This window comes from Heloderma suspectum, chromosome 3 (assembly GCF_057233095.1).
Source record: "Heloderma suspectum isolate Gila_16-S chromosome 3, 16-S_ref, whole genome shotgun sequence".
Classification (NCBI taxonomy): domain Eukaryota; kingdom Metazoa; phylum Chordata; class Lepidosauria; order Squamata; family Helodermatidae; genus Heloderma; species Heloderma suspectum.
In genome coordinates, this window is record NC_139460.1 from 125,492,416 (window position 1) to 125,514,022 (window position 21,607).

At 40.9% G+C, this 21,607-nt stretch overlaps 1 protein-coding gene across 2 annotated transcripts in view; it reads left to right on the forward strand.

Annotated features, from left to right (window-relative positions):
- Positions 1–5,385: 5,385 nt before the first annotated feature.
- The window catches only part of MAP4K4 (mitogen-activated protein kinase kinase kinase kinase 4), a 179,940-nt gene continuing 163,718 nt past the window's right edge, over positions 5,386–21,607 (forward strand). For both annotated transcript variants that reach the window (XM_084844424.1, XM_084844426.1), the window contains exons 1-2: positions 5,386–6,259; positions 6,813–6,878. In XM_084844424.1, coding sequence (XP_084700550.1) covers positions 6,203–6,259; positions 6,813–6,878 — 123 coding nt within the window. In that variant the 5' untranslated portion in view covers positions 5,386–6,202. The remainder of the gene's footprint in view (positions 6,260–6,812; positions 6,879–21,607) is intronic.

Sequence of the window (21,607 nt, forward strand, 5' to 3'; positions counted from 1 at the left end):
GCTGGGCTTAATCAATATATCTCAACCCTGGTTTCAATTTCTTGGTGTGACAAAACTTTGAAAATCAACTTTTCCAATCATCATTTGATATATCATTTTATATAGATGATTTAAAAAAGGGAAGTATGAACAATTCTCATCAGATATACAGGGACAACTAAAACCAGAAACCCCAACCAGATACCGTTAGATGCAGACTGGTTGTCCCAGAGCAGTCCAACCAGTGGTGTAGTGGAGGCAGGGCCTGCAGGGACGCAGCCCCAGCACGTTTTCATTAGCAGGGGCTATAATATCTGCCAGCCCCCTCAGAATTCCCTGTTCCCTCTGAGCTTAGCTGCGATCCTCACTGCAGCTGTGGGGGGAATGAATTTTCAAGCAGCAATATATTGTTGCATGTTGGAATGCAAAGTATTTAGGATGACTTGGTCTGGAATGGGCAAGTAAGACCTATCTGCTTTACCAAAGACGTGCTCCTGGTGGAGATGAAAACTCCCAGAACTGATTTGCTGACATGGATTGACACAGCTGCCTGAAATTTTTGGACTGCCCTTGGAGACTGTCACAATGAGCTCCGGCATTTCCAAATTTACCACTACGCCACTGTGTGAGTGTGTAGTTCAATCTAGCTAGGTGTGTGGAAGTTTCTGTTGGAGGGGGAGATATAATGAAGGAGCTTAGGGAAGGCTAGTGGGTAATGTTGGGGCACTAAGGGAGTGTGCAAGGGGGCTGTTTAAAAGAGAAGGGATCTGTCCGTAAGGGCTGAGTTGAGAGGGTGAAGCTTCCATAGAGTATCATATTTTGAAAACCTAAAATCTTTGTATTTGAGTGAGTGGGTGAAAGATTTTAACACCCCTGCATTTTTTCTCAGATGTCCAATTGAAATACCCCTGCCTCACTCTCAGCTGCACTATTTCTGGATCCCAGTTGAAGGCTGTATATCTTACAAGGTTGTATAATCTCAGAAGGGGGCATGGCTGGGACTGTCATGAAGGGACACCTCACTTCTGAAGTTGCCACTATGCTACTGAGTGTAACTACATACAGATAGGATGTATCTGTCCAGTGACAGAGCAAGAGATTGCATGTATGTTGTCCTGGGGGAACCCAACCAAATGTGGTGAACTGAGTTCACATCAATAGAAGTACCCTTACAGCAGGGGAGGGTATACTTCAGTTTTCAACCAGCATCCCAAGTTCTACCAAACTGAGTCAGGGACAAAAGACATGCACTCAGAATTAAATCCAAAATCTTTCATTGGGCAGTATGTTTATTAGGACCAACCAAAAGCTTCCAAGTTGAGGTGTCTTTCTCATGGTGCAGCATGGCTATCCTTGGTTTTTTTTAACATAGACTTTGGGATTAAAGGATTCTGAGCACAGGAATTTGAGTAACAAACCTGCACTGAACCCACAATCCTTCCACACACCTTGTTGTGGAGAAATTTTGTTGTTCCTGTTCCCATTGTTAAACTACTGGGAGTCAGAAATCCTTCAAATTATCCAGATACCTACCAGTAGACCCAAAACTACTTTTTGCCCACCCTTGCCTTGCAGAGCAAACAAGCTCCTTTCCTCATCTTTTCTTTTTTTTGCTCTTTATCTCTTACTAATGGGGAGGGGGGAGAAACCACTAAATGAAATGGGTAGCCCCATTCTCCAGCTTGCACTGTGTTAAGAACATAAAAAGCGCTGTGCTGGATCAAACCAAAAGCCCATCTAACCCAGCATTCTGTTCCCACATTGGCCAATCAGGTGTCTGTGGGAAGCCCACAAGTAGGACACAAGTGTAGTAGCACCCTCCTAATTTCTTGAGAAGCTATTAAAGTGTAAGAGTAGCAAAATTCAAACAAACCCAAATGTGGCTCTGGTGGTAACATAGCATCACTGTATACAAGTGTTTGCTTCCACTAGCATTACATTATCGAGCCTCCAAAAGGCTCCTTTCTCAGGCAGTGTACTTCAGATAGAATCACAATTAACAGACCAATTACCTTACCTATACCGAATTGACTCCCAAACAATATTCAGAAGCCCTCACCTTGCTTGCTTGCATAATAGTTGAAAGTTACAAGTTGAAAGTTACATTATCATCGACATCTGAATGTGAACTCCAGCTGAAAGATAGGAAGGATTTCATACTTTGTTCTTGTTTCAAGCAGTCTGTGAACCTGAAGATATGTCTATACTGCTTAGCACTCCTTTCAGGTTCTGAAAACCTCTTTTCCCCCACAGCTAACCAGTTAAAACAGAGAGGGGGGGGGCTTTCCTTCCACCCACCTTTTCAAAGATAGGATTGTAATTTTTATTTAATAGATCTATATACCGCTTACCATATTTTAAAAATATCTAAGAAGTTTACAAGGATATTGAAATACATTAAAATACATTGTGATATACTTTAAATACAATTAAAATACATAATTGCTAAAACATTTATATAAAATATAGACAAAAACATTATAACCACCGTTTTAATTAACCTTGGTTGATAAACCACAACACCATAATTAACAAACAAACTGGGCAGCACACTCACTCAGGAAAGGCCTGGATAAAGAGATGCATGCCATAGTTGGGACTTCCTGGATAACAGGGGGGAAGGACATTCCATAAGGTAGGTGCCATCATGGAGAAGGCCTCTTCCGGGGTGCTGCAAGATGGCAATCTGCAGGTTGGGGTACAACCAGCAAGGCTTCCTTCAATCATCTTAATGATTGCAGAAGTCTGTATTGGGGAAGGTGATCTGCCATGTAACCTGGTCCCAAGCTGTTCAGGGCTTTATATGCCAACAGCAAGACCTTGTACTTGGCTCAGTAGCTCATAGGTAGCCACTGCAGTTGCTTCAGCACTGGTGTAATATGTGCATGGCCAGGTGCCCCACTCACCTTGCTGGCAGCCACATTCTGCACCAGCTGCAGCTTCCAGACCAAGCACAAAGGAAGCCCCACATAATGTGTGTTACAGTAATCTAAAGCTGGTGGAGAAAAGCAGAAACATGCATATGCCATTGCTGGCTGGCCTTCATTGCTACATCCTTAACAATGTGAAGTCTTAACAATGTGAAGCATTGCAGCTACATTGCAGATAGTCCCTGTGCTCCCTCTGTGTAACTGGGAAAAGGACTCACTTATGTCAGTATGCCTTTAGTTTCATTTATCAGCCAAACAATTAAGGCAATAATGTTAAGAAGGTGAAACTTAATGCTTCAAGCACAAATGAGTCATAAAACTAGAAGACTAAGTAGGGCTACCCTTTCTCACTCTTGTGCCTTTTAACAATAGCCTGCCATACAGGAATTAAGCAGGTGAAGCTTCTCTCCCATCACTGTAACTCCATGCCAGGAAAAGCTTCCCTTGCTAAGTCTGGGCATGGTATAGCCCAGTCCTATGCAGAGTTAAACATACCTGGCCTACACCCATTCCAATCAACGGGCTAACTATGTATAGGACCAAGCGGTAAGGTGCTGTTAAAGGGGTAGTAGCACAGCCACTGAAAAAGTTCATAACCGTACACACAATTATATAGTTACTATATTAATGGTTGAAAAGTGTGCTGTGCTCCATTTATGGATAAGCTTCTTGCAAGATTTGGGGCAAGTTGTTCCCAGATTACTGCTCTACAATGCAAGGTATTTGTGAACTGTTAAAGTACATTTTTGCCCTGATGCAAGCTAGCTCAGGCAATCAGAAATATTAAGGTCCTTATAGTAACTATAATTCCAGCTTCTTCTTGTTTCATTATTCTAGATGTCAATGTTACATTATCTGTATTAACAGATCTTCTTAATTAAGATCCTTTCTTGCAGTATGGAAAATATTTATACTCAATACATGCAAATGGCTCAAAATAACTTCATGAGAGCAAATCATGTACAGCACAATCCTGATCATGTTTACTCTGCATCATTTCTTTGATTACAGTAGGACTTATTTCCAGTGACGGCTATAATCCAATACAGAGTTAGGTACACTCAAGTTCACTTATTTCAATGGGCTTTACTGTGCTTAACTATGCAGAGGATTAGACTGCATGTCTATTTAGGACTGCACAAATAAGTCCAGTTATTTGAAGAAAGCTTCAATCCTTATTATCTAAATTTAAAAGGAATAAACAATCTTTAGACAATAGGCCAGGAAAAGACTTTGCCTGAGACCCTGGCTAGGCACTGCCAGTCCGACTATAGTACTGTACTATAGTCTGACCTAGAATAGTTTCCTGTGTTCACCACACTATAGTAAGACCAAGAAGAAACATTTGTTAATAGTATGCTTGAATGACTTCACTGAATGAGACAGATAATCTCAATACAGCTAGGCTCTGGAACTTCCTTCCAAGGCAAGGTCATTGCAGTTCTTCACTAAATACTTTCTGGAAGTTGGTGAAGACATTCCTTTTTAGGAAGGCCTTCTGTGGGTAATCTTACTTGCTGTTTGAATTCGCTTGGTCTTAAAAATATTTTTCATTGTGCTGCCTTGTGCCTTTCTGCTGCTATTTTGTGTTTTATGTTATAGAGGGATATCTTGAATTGTTAAATATTTGCTTGTGGTGTTCTATCTAGAACCCTTTAGAGAATAGGCAGGATATAAACGTTTAAAAATAAATACATAAATAACATCAAAGGACTCCCCAGTTTACATTCAGAATATACGGATATTCATAGCAGGATGCTGCCCTTTACCAAGTCAGATCATTAGCATTATTACTGCATTAAGTATTGATAGTAGTTGAATGATTATGCAACTTCTTGTCCACTGTTTGGGCAATCCAAAGTGCCATGTATTACTAGGCCCAAGCCCAATTGCAGTCTCTGGGAAATAAACTGGGGGCACCTGTGGAAGAAAGGAAGATTTAGATTTCTGCTAACATACAGAGTAATTGCAGCCTTTGGCTCCTGCTAATATTTATTTTTTTTAATAATTGATTTTAAGATATGACCAAAATGCTGTCATGGCCGCCTAGCAACAGGGAATGAAATGCAGTGCATCCAGTTCACTGCAGGCACTTAACAACTACTATTCTTAGGCAGCCTATTGCTGTTTTACCTCCCAAAAGAATGATTGTCAGTCTTAACTTTACGTGAATATGCCATTTCAGTAAATCATCCATTCATTTTTACTGTTATTAGCACGCCCTTCTCCATCGATTCTGCTACACCCTTCCTTCTCTCCAAAGCACTTCCACAGCGTTTGCATTGTTCTGGGAGGCGATGAGCAAGCGGGTATTTTCTGGTGAATGTGGGCCCCGTTTTGAGCCTAACTTGAGCGGAGTTTCATCTATTGTTCTCCGCCACGCCCTGGTTGCATGTCGATATCTTCACCTAGAGATGTCCCCACACAAGACTTTGACGGAGCAACAGACGATTCCCACCCGCCTTCCTCGCTCATTACCCAGAAGTGCTTTGGTGCGCGTGTGTTTCCGCTGAGTTTTCCTGTCGGAGAAGGAAAGGGGGAACGGTTTGCTTTCTCTGACTCCAGAGAATATTTTGTATCCGTTTCCACCTCTTTCTTCCTCCTCGGCTCGCTTTGTCTCCCTCACTCAGCGCTGTACGCTCGAGGAAGCTCCCCTTCAGCGACCGGTTTCTTTGCGCTCTGGGCGCAGCAGCAGGAGGAGGAGGAGAAAGAGGAGCGAGGGAAGGCGCGACTGACTGCGTCCGGGTGGCGTTTTTATTGTTCGCGTGCCCCGGTGGGTGGGTGCGAGCTGTTCTGCGCGCGCGCAAGCCGAGGAGCCGCCGCCGCCTGCCCTTCTCCCACCGCCGGCTCCGGGGTCCTGTGCTATGTTGGATGCGGCTGGCTGAGCGCGCGAGAGGCAGGAGACGCGTCCTGGGAACAGGCGCGCTTTCTTCGCGATGGCGTAAATCCGCTTCGGAGCGACCTTCGCGCGAACCAGGGGGAGAGGTTGAAAGGGACTCTTTTTAATAAATAATAATAACAATAACCTGCTCCGTCTCCTCTTTCACCGGGAAGTCAAGCAGCGCCCCCTCCCATCTCCTTCTCCATCCCTCCAATGAAGAAGAGTTTTATCCTGGAGTGAAGAAAGGAAGAGGAGAAGAGAGGCTTTTGTTGTGTGTGTGGTGGGGTAGCTTTTTGTGTGTGTAAAGGGGGCGGCGCTTTACATTTTCACCCTGGCGTGGTAGCGCTTGTCCTCTTTTGTTTATAGAGGGCAATTTTTTTTTAAAAAATAAAAAATAAAATCGAAGGGAAAAATGGCGAACGACTCTCCTGCAAAAAGTCTGGGGGACATCGACCTTTCCTCTTTGCGGGTGAGTGTGACTGGGGCTGAGGTGAGGCGGGGGGCCGCTTGCAGACGACCCCTTTCCTCTTCTCTCCTGCTATCCACACAAAAGCGGGCGACGTTTTCCCCGGCGTGGCTTTTGTTGTTGAGAGCGGGGTTGGGGTGGAGGGGAAAGAAAAGGGAGGAGGAGGACGGGGTGGAGGGAGAGTTGTGGCTGTGTGTTGCTGGGGAGAAGAAGCTGTTGGGTTTGCACGCAAGTACACAATTGCTGCAGCTTAGGAGACCTTTGCTAGTCAGCTTGTCCGCTCCCCATCTTGTTCCCCCGAGAGTAAGAGCCACGGGGAGGAGAGAGAGAGTGGGAGAGATGAGTTCAGTCTTGGGCTGCTTTCCTTTGTTTGCATGTATTGGCATGTGCGTGGAAAAAACAGGGCGCAACAGCTGCACAGTCCTTCCTCTCCAGTGTGTGTGTGTTTTAGGGAGACATTGAGCCATTAGTGATTTCTTATAAATATAATCCCCTGTGTCTTCTTTCTCTCCCTCTCCCACCCCCTCCCTTCACCCACCACACCTTCATTGTGTAGGATCCTGCTGGGATTTTTGAGCTGGTGGAAGTGGTTGGAAATGGCACATATGGACAAGTTTATAAGGTTTGTGTCAAAGATTTTTCTCCTGTAAATAAAATAAATGCACATTTTTTCCTCCTGCATGCTCTGATGGTGGTAGGCCACCCTGCTTTGCAGACAGAAGTTAATGGAAATAAATCTGAGGCTTTGTGACACAGCTGTCAACACGTTGAGCTCTGCCTTTTTCAAGAAACCTACAGGGTTTCCTAAGGGCTTTGAGAAACCTACTGAGCTAGGTTGCTGCTGCTCCTAAATTTTAGGTCTGGAAACCTAATCATAAATCTCCCACCCTGCCCCCGCCGCCAGTAATATAGTTCAGCCTTTTATACATTAAGCCCTGTCAGTATCCTGGTGTGGGGATGGGGAAATTGGGAATGTTCCTACCTGTAGTGAAATTGGTCTAATAGCTCTTTTAAAAAAAAGTCACTCTCTTCTTTTGTTACGAATACATCAAGGTGTGTTAAGATGTAGAGAGTGGCACTATATTGCCTTCAGTGTCATTAACTGTAGAAGGGTGTGGATGCAAAAGGGTGGGGAGAAAGTGGGCAAAAAAGAAGAGCAGGAAAGGTTATTGTCTGTCTGAAGAGCAGAAAATCAACATTTGTAGAATAACCTGTTTGACAAGACAATAATTTTGGGGTTTTTTTGTGGGGGGAGGGGGAAGAAACACACAGAGGAGGGGCAGGTAAGATGCTGAGAAAGGTGTTGCTCTTTTCAAAGGTTTAGAAGCAAAGATACCCCCTCCCTTCTGTTATGTAAAGGAAACAAATATTGGGCTTTCATGGCTGTGTAATGTTTAGTCACCCACATGACTAAGTTTTCCATCATGCATTTTGTAAGAGTGAAATATAAAGGCCCAGCCTAAAGAAGTGTTGTACAGATAATAGGCTAAAACCAACATGAGGTAACCAGGTGCATTTATTGTGGTGTGTACCCAATCCTAATAAGCCTGCCTTTTAACCAGTCCTGAAGGCTGTTGCTTACATGAGTTTTCCTACATGGCCAGTTATGGGTTCCCATCTTACGTATACACAGCGAAAAAGAGGCATGTGGTTTATCACACAGAACCATGTACATGCTGTTTCCTACATGGAAGCTGCCTTGTAGGGAAATCTTCCTTCAGCCTTCGTTTTTTATTTTTTTGGTGTACACTAATCTTCAAGTTACATTTTGAAGAACTTTGCTGTTGTGTGAGCACCAGTGAAATGAAGTGGCTTTTGCCTTGCTGTAAACAAAAGGAGCCAGGCCTATGCAATATTAAAATGACTCAATATATGTCTGACTTTGAGACTGATTTATATCCGACCCTTTGATACCTGTCTCGTACCTCTTTCATTATTATTTTTCTGTAATATCTTTGCTTGTGAAGCTTGCATCACCTTGGGTGTGTCCCCTTCCTGCTCCCTCCCCCTCAAAAGGGGAGTTGTGTGAATTTATAGCCCCTTGTAAGTCAAATCAGTATCTGACAATGCCTTGAGCTGATTAGCACATTTTCTGGGGTGTCTGTCTAACTACAGTTTTATTAAACCATTTAGGTTTGAGTACTATAGATTTATATGGAATGAAGCAATGGATAACAATTGCTGCTGGGCCCTGTATACAGAAAAAGTGGTTTGGTTGTGTAAAGAGCAGGCTTTGTTATTGCCAGTAATATGCTGTCAGTATAGACAACTAGGAAAGAAATCGTATATACTGCAGAATACCTCTGATACAGACAATTCTGATTTGGTAGCGCATATACGCTGGATCAATGTGTTATGAGTCCCCCTATTCATGCACCACTTTTGCATCGGAAATGTTGGGTGAAATTCTCATGCTTGGTGTGTGTGTGTGTGTGTGTGGCAGAATCTGGATAGATGGACGGGTGTTCCTCTCATCTATCCAAAGTTTGGGAGCTGGACATGCTCAACAGCAATACAATAAGATGAGGTTGTATTAAAGAACAACAACCTCTTGGAAGTAGTCCTTGGGGTTAATTCCTGTGACTAAATTGGTGCATGTGGTTGAGTGAATCCATGCAGTTTGGCATGTGGCAAACCAGTGCTATGGTTACTTCAGGGTATGCCTGACTCAGCTGACAGCACACTTACTATGCTACTGATAATCTCACTTTTGGCACTTGTGTCTTAATATAAAAAAATCAGTTCAGCTGAAGATTGGGGACACAATGAAGCAATTGCACGATCACTCTGTTATGTACTGAACTATGCACAAATATTCTCAGTTTCAGTATCTTCATTTGGCCATGGCAGATTGGCTTTTGCTCCATGATATGAAAGAAACTGGGCAACCTTGAGGATATAGTTAGTGTCAATGCCTATGGTTTTTCTGCCTACAGGTACTTGTCCACAGATATTGGCAAGAAAACTGTGTAGTAAATCTTAAAAGCATGTGTGTCAGTTCATGATAAGGCGTTTGTATGAGATGTACAAGGGCAATTTTACCATTGTTGTTAGTGTTGTTGTCAAAGAAATCTACATGAATTTTGTTGCTAAAGAAAAAGTGTCGGTTTACAAATGGGGCTCAGGGTCGGTGGGAGATATATGCCACATAGTATTTAAGGGTGGCAAAATGAGCAAGGGGTGGCCAATAATAGATAACCTGGGGGTTGTTGGAACAATGACAAGAAGGATGAAATAATGGATAACCAGGGAGTTGTTGGAGCAATAGCAAGGCAAAGTGAAAACAATGAGTCTTGTGGCAAGCTAGAATTTTAAAGCTTGTTCTTTGGAATGTGAATTGAGTTTAAATTTACAGTAGCTGTAAACCTCCTGCAGAAGTTTTATGGTTCAGGTGATGCAAGTGGTTAAGTCTGGCTGAAGCACAGTGAGCAAAGCTGTGTTTTGGTTAAGAGAAAATGTGTTGTCTAGAAAGTAGGGTATTGTTAGAAGGTGGAGAGAGCAGTCTTTCTTCGCTGAGCTGAGGTCCACTGATTCTCACCTAAATGACATGTACAGACTTGCCCATCAGTGTTCATTCTCTCATTGCAGACTGGGACTGAAATGTTTTGCTGCACATGTTTTCCTGTGTTTATATTGTGTAGTCTTTCTGCTGTCTAAAAGACAATAGAACAAATAGATGTGAAGTAGCTTAATGTTGGCCATGCTTAGGGCAGTAAAACTAGCATGGAATGGGAGGATAAAATTAGGTAAATGACTTGGATTTTGCAGAAAGATTATCTGTGGTTTTACTTGGTTGTTTCCTGCTTCCTCTTTTGCTAACCAACTCTTTTTTGAATGTTCCAATAAAATCATATGGTTTTGGTAATCCTCCACTTGGGAAGAAACTTGTGTGAACAATGTGGTGCCAGTTAAGCAATTCTATATCGAGTACCTTAAATAAGATCTTAGACTCATAAGTGGCTTAAACTGTGCAAGTACTTCTGTTGTGGAGTACATTGATAATACCTGATGGATTGCTTGTGGTGTGAAAGAGGTGCATTGATTTGTGTTGGCTGAATGTGGATTGGTGCATGAAAGATCATGACATGGGGCAGATAGTTGGGATTGGATTATCTTTGGGGTCCTGTTCAATTTTGTAAAGTGTCTTAAAAGACATATGAGTCATTCTTTGTGGGAAATAATTTCATTAATTGTGTAAAATGAAGAAGTACTGGGGGTGGGAGGTACTGCTTTGCAGTGGCTTCACTCCTACCTGGAGGGTTGGCTCCAGAAGGTGTTGCTTGGGGAACATTGCTTGGCCTTGTGCATTCTCCAGTATGGGGTTCTGGGGGGGCATGTTTTGTCCCCCATGCTGTTGAACATCTGCATGAAACCATTGAGTACGGTCATCCAGAGTTTTGGAGTGCATTGTCATCAGTATGCTGATGACATGCAGCTCTGCTTCTCATCTTCATCATGCGAGGCTGTGGATGTGCTAGATCGGTGCCTGCCTGCGACAATGGGCTGGATGAGGGCTAATAAACTGAAGGTCAATCCAGACAAGACTGAGATGCTGTTTGTGGGTGGCTCTCCTGTCTGGATGGAGGGTGCTCAACCTGTTCTGGAAAGGGTTGCACTCCCCCTGAAGGAGCAGGTTTGTAGCCTGGGGGTTCTTCTGGCGCCATCTTTGTTACATGAGGGTCAGGTGGCCTCAGTGGCTCTGACTGCCTTCTACTAACTTTGGTTGGTGGCCAAGCCATGCCCCTATCTTGACAGGGATAACCTGGCTTCAGTTGTATATTCTCTGGTAACCTCCAAGTTAGATTACTGCAGTGTGCTCTATGTCAGTCTGCCTTTGAAGACAGCTCAGAAGCTGCAGCTCAAAATGGGGTGGCCAGATTGATAAGAGGGACTGTTTATTTCTATACTGCTGAATAGGAGAAGCTGTCTGGGTGGTTCACAAAAATTAAAACCAAAGAGCACACAAAACAATATAAAATATATAAAACATTAAAACCACAGTATAACAATACAACCAGAATAAAACTAGAAGGTCCAAACATATTGGACTGGGAGTCGGGAGATCCGGGTTCTAGTCCCCACTCGGCCATGGAAGCTCACTGGGTGACTTTGGGCCAGTCACACACTCTCAGCCCAACCTACCTCACAGGGTTGTTGTTGTGAGGATAAAATGGAGAGGAGGAGGATAATGTAAGCCGCCTTGGGTTCCTTGCAAGAGGAAAAAAGGCGGGATATAAATGCAATAATAAATAAATAAGAAAGACTGACTCTGGCCCACTTGTTGCCTATATGCTTCCAAGCTCGATTCAAGGTGCTGGTTTTAACCTATAAAGCCTTATATGGCTTGGGACCACAATACCTGACAGAGTGCCTCTCCCAGCATTAACTTACCTGTACACTATGCTCAGCATCTAAGGTCCTTCTTTGGGTGTGTCCTCCAAGGGAGGCTCAGAATGTAGCAACAAGGGAGAGGACCTTCCTGGTGGTGGCCCCCCAATTATGTTCTCCCCAACAAGGCCTGCCTGGAACCAATGTAGTTATCTTTTTGGTGGCATGTTAAAACCTTCCTCTTAGGCATGCGGCAGCATATGATGAGTTTTAATCTTATGGTTTTCTTGGATTTGTCTTATAGTTACGGTTGATTCTCAAAAGTTGTTTTTAGGCATATGTTGTCTCTGTGTATACTGTCTATTTGTGTGTTCTTATGTAAATGGCTTTTAAACTTTGTATACTGTATTTCAATAATTTTTAATCCTTGTAAACCACCCAGAGAACTTCAGCTATGGGGCGGTATAGAAATGTTGTTTGTTTATTTATTTATTTATTGAATTTATATCCTGCCTTTTTTCCTCTTGGAAGGAACCCAAGGCGGCTTACATTATCCTCACCTCTCCATTTTATCCTCACACCAACAACCCTGTGATGTAGGTTGGGCTGAGAGTCTGTTACAGGACCAAAGTCACCCTGTGAGCTTCCATGGCCGAGTGGGGACTAGAACCCGGATCTCCCGGCTCCCAGTTCAACACCCTCACCACACTGGCTCCCATAATATAATAATAATATTATTATTAACAATAATAATAATTAATAATAATAAATGTGAAACGCCCATTACTGTATCTCTCCCCACATCACACATCTCCTACTGCTTTCATCTCCTACCCTTTTCACAGTCCTGAGAAGCACCTTTTGTTGAATCCTGTAGGTTAGGAACATAGCAACCTGTCTCATACTGAGTCAGGCCATTGGTCCATCTAGCCCAGTACTGTTGACACTGTCTAGCACCGCCCTGGCTTTCAGGCAGGATCCTTTACCAACGCTACCTGGAGGTGCCGGGGATGGAACCTGGGATCTTCTGCATGCAAAGTAGGTGCTCTACCATTGAGCTATGCTATGGTTGACTCCCAGGTTGTGCTGCTGCCTCTCCCTGTTCTTGGGCTCCTTTTGTTTCAGTGAGAGACAGAGGACAAGAGGGCAACTCTCTGCACATGTAATGTGTAGAAGCGTAAAGAAATACTTTTGAACTGTCTGCAAGCTCCCAATGGTTCTTTAGCCTCTCCTGCTCTGTATTACCTTTGCATATTATTTTGAAATCAGGCATTGCAGTTCTCTATTCCCAGTTGGCTTCTCCCTATCCACTGCTACCACAGTATAATTTTCAGCTCAATAAAAAACTGTGGTGCTGTGGCGATATGCCTCTCCCAGCATTTTAACACTGGAAGGGTAGGTGGGACGTTAGTACTTGTCTTGCCGTTTGTTGTAGAGTGACAAATTGCATCTCTGCTATGTACTCTAGGGAGATTCTGATTTTTTTCTTTGTAAGCTGAGCAACTTTTATTTTGGGTGATAAGCTCAAACCAAGTATTCTGGGCTACGTTTTGTTTCGTTTAAGTGACTATAACCTGGAGGGACGAGTTTGACAGTGATGGCAAGACATCCAAACTCTGTAAAAGGCAACTGAATAAAGGATATGATTGTTTGCTTTCTTTCTTCTTTAAAACACAGAAATAAAAACTGAGCCTTACAGAGAAAAGTGTCATACCAAAAACAGCTGCTGTTAAATACTTCTCGTGTGTTCAGAGACCCCAGCACACGCTAATGACTAGGAAGTAATTGGCATGTTAGATTTGAGCTATAACAGGAAATGTGTCATTAGAATCAGGGATGACTGTCCCTAGTTCTCATAACTGCTGCTTTCTAGAAGCCTTGTGAGAGTTAATACATAGTGAAGACTTCTTTTGTTTGATTCATATTTCAGCCTTCCAAAGCAACATGTAAATTATTCATATTATCTAAGTTCTGGCCTGAAAAAGAGAATGATGTAATAGGGGGTGGCTTACATGCTGATGTGAAAATAATCGGAGACTCAAGGAAATATTTTCTTCACTACCAGCAATCTGTTGTTACCTTAATGAATATGGTTTAAAGAAGCCTTGGTTATTGGCCTCTAACCCCTTTATCTTTTGTGTCCTCCTAGAAAACAGAGACAGTTGTGTTTTCACATTATTTTGTTAAAACATGAGAGAGCAATTTATTCTTATCAGTGCAAAGGCAAACTATGTCAGTATCGGTGAGGTCACTTGATCTTGGGAACTAGGCCAGACTAGTTAATCCAAGTATGAAGTGCTTTTATCCTTTCTTTAGGAATTCTGCGGTTCAGTACGTGATTATTTATGGAAGATTAATTACTTCTGCATAGTTTGCACATATGTAGTTATGAGATTACATATATCCATTAAATGCAAAAACAATTTTTGTTTTGAAAACTGTCTATCTCAAAATAATATAGAGGAAATAAAGGACAGCTAGGGAATATCGTATTTATATAGCTGGCTAATCATAGGCAACCAGATGGCTCTCGCTGTGTTACCATCCCTCTCAGCACACCCATATCATATCCAGTTCAGCATCTTTTGTCATTGTGAAGATTTGGGATCTTAGATGTGGAGCCCTTCTAGTTCAGGAAATGGAAGGAAGGAGTAATAGGAAAGTGCTCAGTGTTAAGTCAGAAAGATGTATTGAGTCAAACTCCATGCCGTGTAGAGACAGGGAAAATATAAATGTAGAGGATGGAAAGGGTTATATAGACTTTTCAGAATCTTTATAGTAGATAAACATCCCCCCCCCCCCTGCACTTCCCAATGCCAACAGGGTTCTTGGTGTTAAGTGCAGGTAGCAAAACGTACACATTGAGGTTAAGCAGATTTTTTTCTGTCTCCAAGGGATTGCCAGTCTGAGCTTTGAAGCGGCTTTTTAAACATCGTAAGGGTGGAGCTAAAGGAGGAAAAGAGGAGTACAGTGTAAAATGTAGCTTGGGTTGTAATGTAAAAAGTAGCTTTGAGTATTTGGCTTGAGTTTGGGTTTATCATGCCATTTTTATTTTTATTTAAAACATTAGTATCCCACTTTCGGTGATCAAAGAAGCTTTAAAAAATGATAAAGCGTCCTAAATCAAACCAGCAGCAGCAAGAGAAAAGAAACACTAAAACAGTCGGTGGCTGCTTTTCCTTGGCAAAGGGTTACAGACCCACGTTTATAAGATTTTGATGGGAAACAGGCTCGGAACGCAATTCCTAGTTAGAAAAGTCCAGAAACTCTTTGCTGCTCTTCAGTAGCAGGAGGAAGGCTTCCTTCCAATAGTTGTAGCAACATGTAAAGACTTGTAGAATCTTGAAAACCTATTTACCTATATACAATCATAGTATAGTATACTATCAGGATTCCTGTTAGCCCCCGAACCTGGAGGCTGACAGGAATCCTACGCAGAGCAGGAGGAGTGTGGAGGTGATCTTCACCTCTGTACTCCTACCACTCTGTATTTTAGCTAGACAGGCATTTTCACCCATCTAACTGGGGCTTGGGGGAGGGGGAGGGGGAGGGAAGGAGGCTGGGGAGGCCAGAGGATTCTCTGTAAGCCAACCTCCCCCGTCCCCAGATACATAAATCTTCAAGAATGTTGTGTGGGGTCTAACTGACATAAAACAAAATGTTCTGGCATTGTTATACATAAGAGTTGCACGAGTATAACAGGGCAACAATAATGAGCTTCAGTACTTCAGTCCTCGTTTCTTTAAGCCATTGTTTTCTTTGATATCTGAAGCAGGAAGCTATGATTTTAATGGTGTTGATCTTGGTTAGTAAATCAGCATTAAACTACAGTTATCTATTTCGAACATGACTGAAAACTGTGGTTTAAAGAGACCAGGACTGAAATACTGAAGCCAGTGTATGTGTGAGCTAGATGCTTGTTCCTAGCTCAATAAATTGTGGTTTCTTAAGTCACGAATGTTACATCCAAACTGACACATTTTGTGGATGGAACACTTGTTTTATATGCCAATATCATAATGCCTTAATACAGTTCTATGGTATGCCCGCAATTGAAATACTGTGTACAGTTCTGTTTACCATACTCCCCAGAAAGGATATTGTAGACCTGGAGAAGGTGCAGAAAAAGGGCAATCAAAATGATGAACGGGCTGGAGAACAACTTCTGTATGAGGAAAGTTTATAACATTTGGATCTTTTTAGCTTAGAAAAAAGGTGAGTACAGGGGATATGATAGAGATGTATAAAACTATGCATGGTGTGGAAAAAGTAGATAGAGAGAAGACTTCCTATAAGGAACACCTGTATTTAAAAACCACCTGAGTGCTCTGGGACTGTTGCTGAAGATCATGCGCCTATCTAAGGTCTGAATTGTGGGTGCCAGAAGCAGGGCCTTACCTGTACCAAAATGATTATGGAATCTATTTCCCTTCAGGAAATTCATTCAGATTTTCATGTCCTACCAAACCTGTACAGAGAATTAAGAGTTCTGATGGTTGTTGCTGGATTTTTCTAGTGTTATATTTCTTCTTGTACTGGTACTTAATCTTTCCAGGTTTTAATTTTTATACCATGTATAATAACAAAGTTTCAAGTTTTAAAACAATTGTTTAATTTGAAATTTTATAACATGCCATAGAAAGTTTAGTGCAAACAACAGTCAAGAAGGGAGATTAAGAACTTTGTCTCAAAAAAGAACAGAACAGACGTAGGAAACTCTTGGCTCTACCAAGATGCAACAAAGTTGAGTGCCCGCTAGTGACTAAACTATGACACGATCCACACAACGAACTAAAACATTTATTAAATGCATTAATAGAAAAATTTCTTGTAAATGGCTTGCCCATTTTGAAAAGAAAATGTTTGTATTTAAGGCAGACTTCACTTATTTTCGTTGTTTGTGAAATGACGCACAGGCTGAAATCAGTTGGCAGCTTAGAGTAACTACATGCACATTTTTTCTTATCTCACTTTGTTTTTAGGGTTGTTAAGAGATAAAAGATATATCAACTGACATACAATACTTTTTAGCATTGATTCACTATAGTTATCTACATATTGCAAAACTTTAGTTGGGATAACCTTTCTGAATCACTCCTTAAAGCAGCTCTCAAGCATTCGTTTGAAATTTTAAACTGTCTTTTGAGAAAGAAAATACTTGTTGAAGCTTACTGTTCATCAGCTTTGGCACAAGGAAAGCAGAGTCAGTGCACCTGTGTGGTCTGTATAGTTTTGGGCCTTCCAAGGTTCCCTCGTTAGATTTCTTACTGGTTGCTTTCAGGGCCATGAATTAATCTGGACAAAGTTATGGTTTACTGTCGAAGTTTTGCGTTGACTGCATTAGCGTTTGCAGCCCTACAAATTGCTATTTTGATTTATTTTTTGGTGGTGGTGGAATGCAGTACAGCCATAGGCAGTCTATGTAGCAGTTTGGGTATGCAGATTTATTTATTTATAGCATTTTTACCTCGCTCTTCAACCAAGACAGGCTCTCAGCTTACAAAAATTAATATTAAGACAGTCCCTGCCCTCAGGCTTACATCCTAAAAGATTATCGAAGAAAATCTAAAGACAAAAAGGCACCCTTGATTTTGATCTGAATTTGTCTTTTGCATCGTTACAAAATGGGCTAAAATGTCTGTACACAATTATTTACATACCAACTTGTCAGAATTTAGGAGTATTTATGCCTGAAATTTATGTATAGAGATACCAATAAATTATGGAAAAGCTGGCATTTGATAGCAAAGGGGTGGACACATTATTGTTGCAGTAATCTCCACAAACCCCTTGAGAAGGCTGATGATGCAATGCATCTCCATAATGTATCTTCAAGAACACAAAGCTTAATTGCAGTTCTTTGTGATCTCTAAAGACGGATGTAATGCTGTGTTATTTACTGTGCGTTGCCTTAACGTGCTTAAGATGGGCGATGGACCAAGAGCTGCACTGAAATGTCTGCTCATTAATTTGCAATGTTTTTTGTCTACATTGGGGAAGTTTCAGGAGTATAGAGCAATGTATTTTCACATTTAGCCATGAGGGTTTCTTTTGACTGTGTTTGTACTCTATTAAGGACAATAGAAAGAAATGAAAATGCTTTAGTAAATGAAAATTGGAAAAAATGCCACTTGCTGTAGAGTAGGTGGAGAAAGTGTCCCTGAATCTAAGTTGGTGGTGAAGAGCTTGCTTGCATCATCTTAAGAACAAGATTATTTTAGCTTTATCACTTCAGCACATGCCGCAGCGTACTATGGGCTGCTTGATGGTGTGAACTTAACTTGTGTGCCTATGCTAGGAATTTATATGCAAGTGTAGATCTCGATTTAATTGCCCACTAGCTGGCGAAAGGTAATTTAATTCCTTTATCTGTCTTCAGAGATGTGTAAAACCCTGTTGGACAGGTGACTAAAGCTGCAATACTATGTACACTTACTTGTAAACATGTTTAGGATTACATTGCACAAACATGATGTTGGTGCTTATCTGTTAAAATATTTTTCTAGCTCATGTGATAGGTTTCCAGTCGCTTATTTCTTAGATAACTGTTATTTAACTGTACAGATCTTTACTGTATTTTAAAGTTAAAATCTGCTCAATAGCAACACCATTTTAAATATAACTAAATCCTTTTCTGCTGCTACTTTTTATTTTTTTATTTTTTAGAGATTTTAAAAATTTTAACGAGTCGTGCAAGTCATTTTACCACCACAAATCTGTTTAAAGGAATATTTTGAATAATTTCTTTTAAAAGTTACAAAATTTATTTTGGTCCTGGCTTATCACAGTGGCTCAAGATATGTTATCATGTAAAACAAGATAGATTAAAACCTAAAGCATACACCAATAAATCTTAACAACAATCCAAGTAGGTCAGTTTAACAGTGGCTTCTAAAAGCTGGTTCTAAAATTGTAGAATGCCTCTGGAATTTAGCTAAAAGACTTACATTACAACTTTGGAAGGATGGACACACACCTATAATGGATTGAAGACCTTACAACGCTTTCAGCTTTTGAACAGGTGGTGTATAGATGCCACCTGCAAATGGATACTTACTTGGATATTTGATTTGCTTTTATTGAAGTTTATGTATAATTCTTAGCCCTATTTTCATACACACACACTTCATATGCATGCACTGAAATTGATATATTCAAATTTATGTAGCTACATTTTTTTCCTTTCTTCTTTTTTGTTTTGTTTCATTGAAATGTCACAATAAAATTAGTTAGCAAAAAGAATTTAATGAAACTTCAAGGAAAACCAGTTCCATAGTTGTGTGAATCTCATCAAATGCTGTATTTTGTGATGGCAGCCTCTTAGTACATATGGGCTAAACATTTTGAGCATTACAAGGGAATATACATTAGCTTTCAGCCCTGTTCTTTGGTTCCCTAGCCTTGTGGCTTCTTGTACCATGCGCTTTCTTGCATGTTAATGGCTCATAAGCTGTCTTTTCACCTATTTATGATATACCTTATATACTTGATATTTGCAAAATGAAGTACAGTATATAGCTTCTACCTGTGTATTCCATATTACACCATATGGTGAAAGTCGTTTGTGGAATGCTTGGGAAGGGAGTAGGGGTGGCAGGGAGATTAAGTCCAATCATTCTGTTATATGACCTCTTGTGCTTTTCAGTGGAGATGGACCTTTCCTCAAACATCTTGGCTTATCACACCAAATTCATGAATCTCTCCCATGTGGTGCCAGCAGTTAAGCTATCAGTATTGCTGTTTGTTTATATATCAATTGTGTTTGCATCTTTTCCTTTCTCCAAGGATAGCTTGTGTTGAGTAACTTGTACCTTTATGTTTACAGACCGGTTTGTAAATGGTTACTTGACTCATTCCTTTTGCATTGCCTCTAGGTGACTAGCCAGAGGAAACATTACAAAAGGGACTACTAATGTTTCATAAATTATTAATGCACAAATTAATAACAAATTAATAGCTGCTAGACACGCATTTAAAGTAATGTCTATTTTGGCCCACAGGCACAGATGTGCTTCAGGATCTAGGTTTGAAGGTTTAATGTGGAGCGCCATGTTTTGCTCATGTGAACGTCTTTTTTTTTTTTTTAAATGAGCTTACAAGGATTCAAATACAGCTGTGAAGGCTTGTAACATGCTGGCTATCAGCTTATACTTAGTCAGGCTGATGCATTCTCCTAGCTTGTTTAATTTAAACTGTTGCTAGCTCATGTGTTTCTAGTGTAGTTTTGCAATGAACAAAATAATAGAAGCTTATGAATAGCTACAGTACAGTACTGCACCCCACCTCCCAATCTATGGCAGACCTTTTAGGAATGCTTTGAATAACAGACTAATGAAACCCTAATTTTAAAATAGTTAATAAGGAAAATCACATGGAGCTCAAAAGAAAATGTAAGGTGAGATTATTGGAGACAATGGAGAATGTTGTATGTACCTTAGTTAAATCTTCATGTATTGAGAGAACTAAGTTGTCTTCTGGGAGTGTGTTAACACAGGGAAAATATTTTAAAGAAATCAAATTTGTTTGGTAGGCTGAATGGTATACAATGTGAAGAGATGGTGATACACACACACACACACACACACACACAATAATGGTACTCTTACATTGCAAGGAGTATAAGGAGTTGTACATCTGGCTCAAGGAACTTCTTGAATGTTGTTTAGCCACTTTGGGTTTCATTTTGGAGGGGAAAAGCAAGATATAAATAAAAGATGATGGTGATCTATGAGGCACGGCTTTTGAGTATTTTAATAGCTTTATTGCAGCTTAACAATAAATCAGTGTGAGTGGATGCAGAGAGACTTTTGGTTGTCACTGAAGCACCATGACAGTTGTGTGATTTTACTTTATAAATGAAGTATATTACTCCAGCTCCTGATTCGTGCACTCATTTTGATGCGGTTGTGAATGTACTGCAGCTCTTTCTTTCTTTCTTTCTTTCTTTCTTTCTTTCTGGCATGGTGATTGGGTTTTGTAATTGGTTCAACATGATCTGTTCTTGCTACCTTATGAAATGTGGCTCCAGCTAGAAGGTGCTAAGTTGCAAACAAAACTGTTTTGTGAATCAGCCTCATGATAATTCCTTCTTGACAATAGTTGCCATATTCTAGAGGAGTTATGCCTTTTAATGTCATGTGAAATTATCCTGAGTCTTCATTTTCTCAGCAAGGTGTCCATCCAAGATAATTTTAATAAGCCCTTGCTGCTTACTACCTAGTTATCAAGGAAGGAGCATTGTGTTCAGCGCTGTTGCGATGAGACATTTTATTGCCTTGTAAAATGTATGTCAAGCAGAGGGTTGTAGCTAATATTGATATTTTACTTATGCATAATTAATATTTTGCTTAAGACCTGCATAGACATGTTGGATGTCAACTCTATGGGAATGGAATTGGTTGCACTTGTTAGATTCAAGAACTGAAGCCTAGTTTTTAAGAGTTGCCTGATTATGCTTATTAGCATTCAGTAATGAAAATGTTTGCTTAAGTATATACACTTTCCAGGAATCAAAAGGAGCTTTCAGAGAATAGTTTCCCAAACCTGTAGGAAGCAATATTACTGCACCAATTTTACATATGCAAATAATTGTAAGATATTCTCAAGAGGGATAGTTTTGTCTACCAGCAATGGGGGGAGGGGAAGGGGGGAAGCTTGCTAGTTTTTAGAGTCAAAATCATTAAACATTTTGTCCGTCTTCCACAGCTCCATGGTGCAGATAGTATTTAAATATGATGAGATATGAATTGCCATGTGGTATTTTGAGGAACCCCTTTATTTTAGAGAAAGCGCAGTTGTTTTTACCCTAATAGCTTTGGGGGTAAATGCAATTCCTATCAAAGACTGGGATAACCCCCCCTCCCCGAAAACCGAAGGATATTTTTAAAAAAGGGCAACACCAGTGCTGGAAGGTGGAAACGATTTTGGGGAAGGGGGAAAATAATTTGGAGTGGTCTCTGGATAGGTGCCAATTGGGGGGGATGAATATATTGAAACTAAAGGATTTAGGATGGTTAATGATTT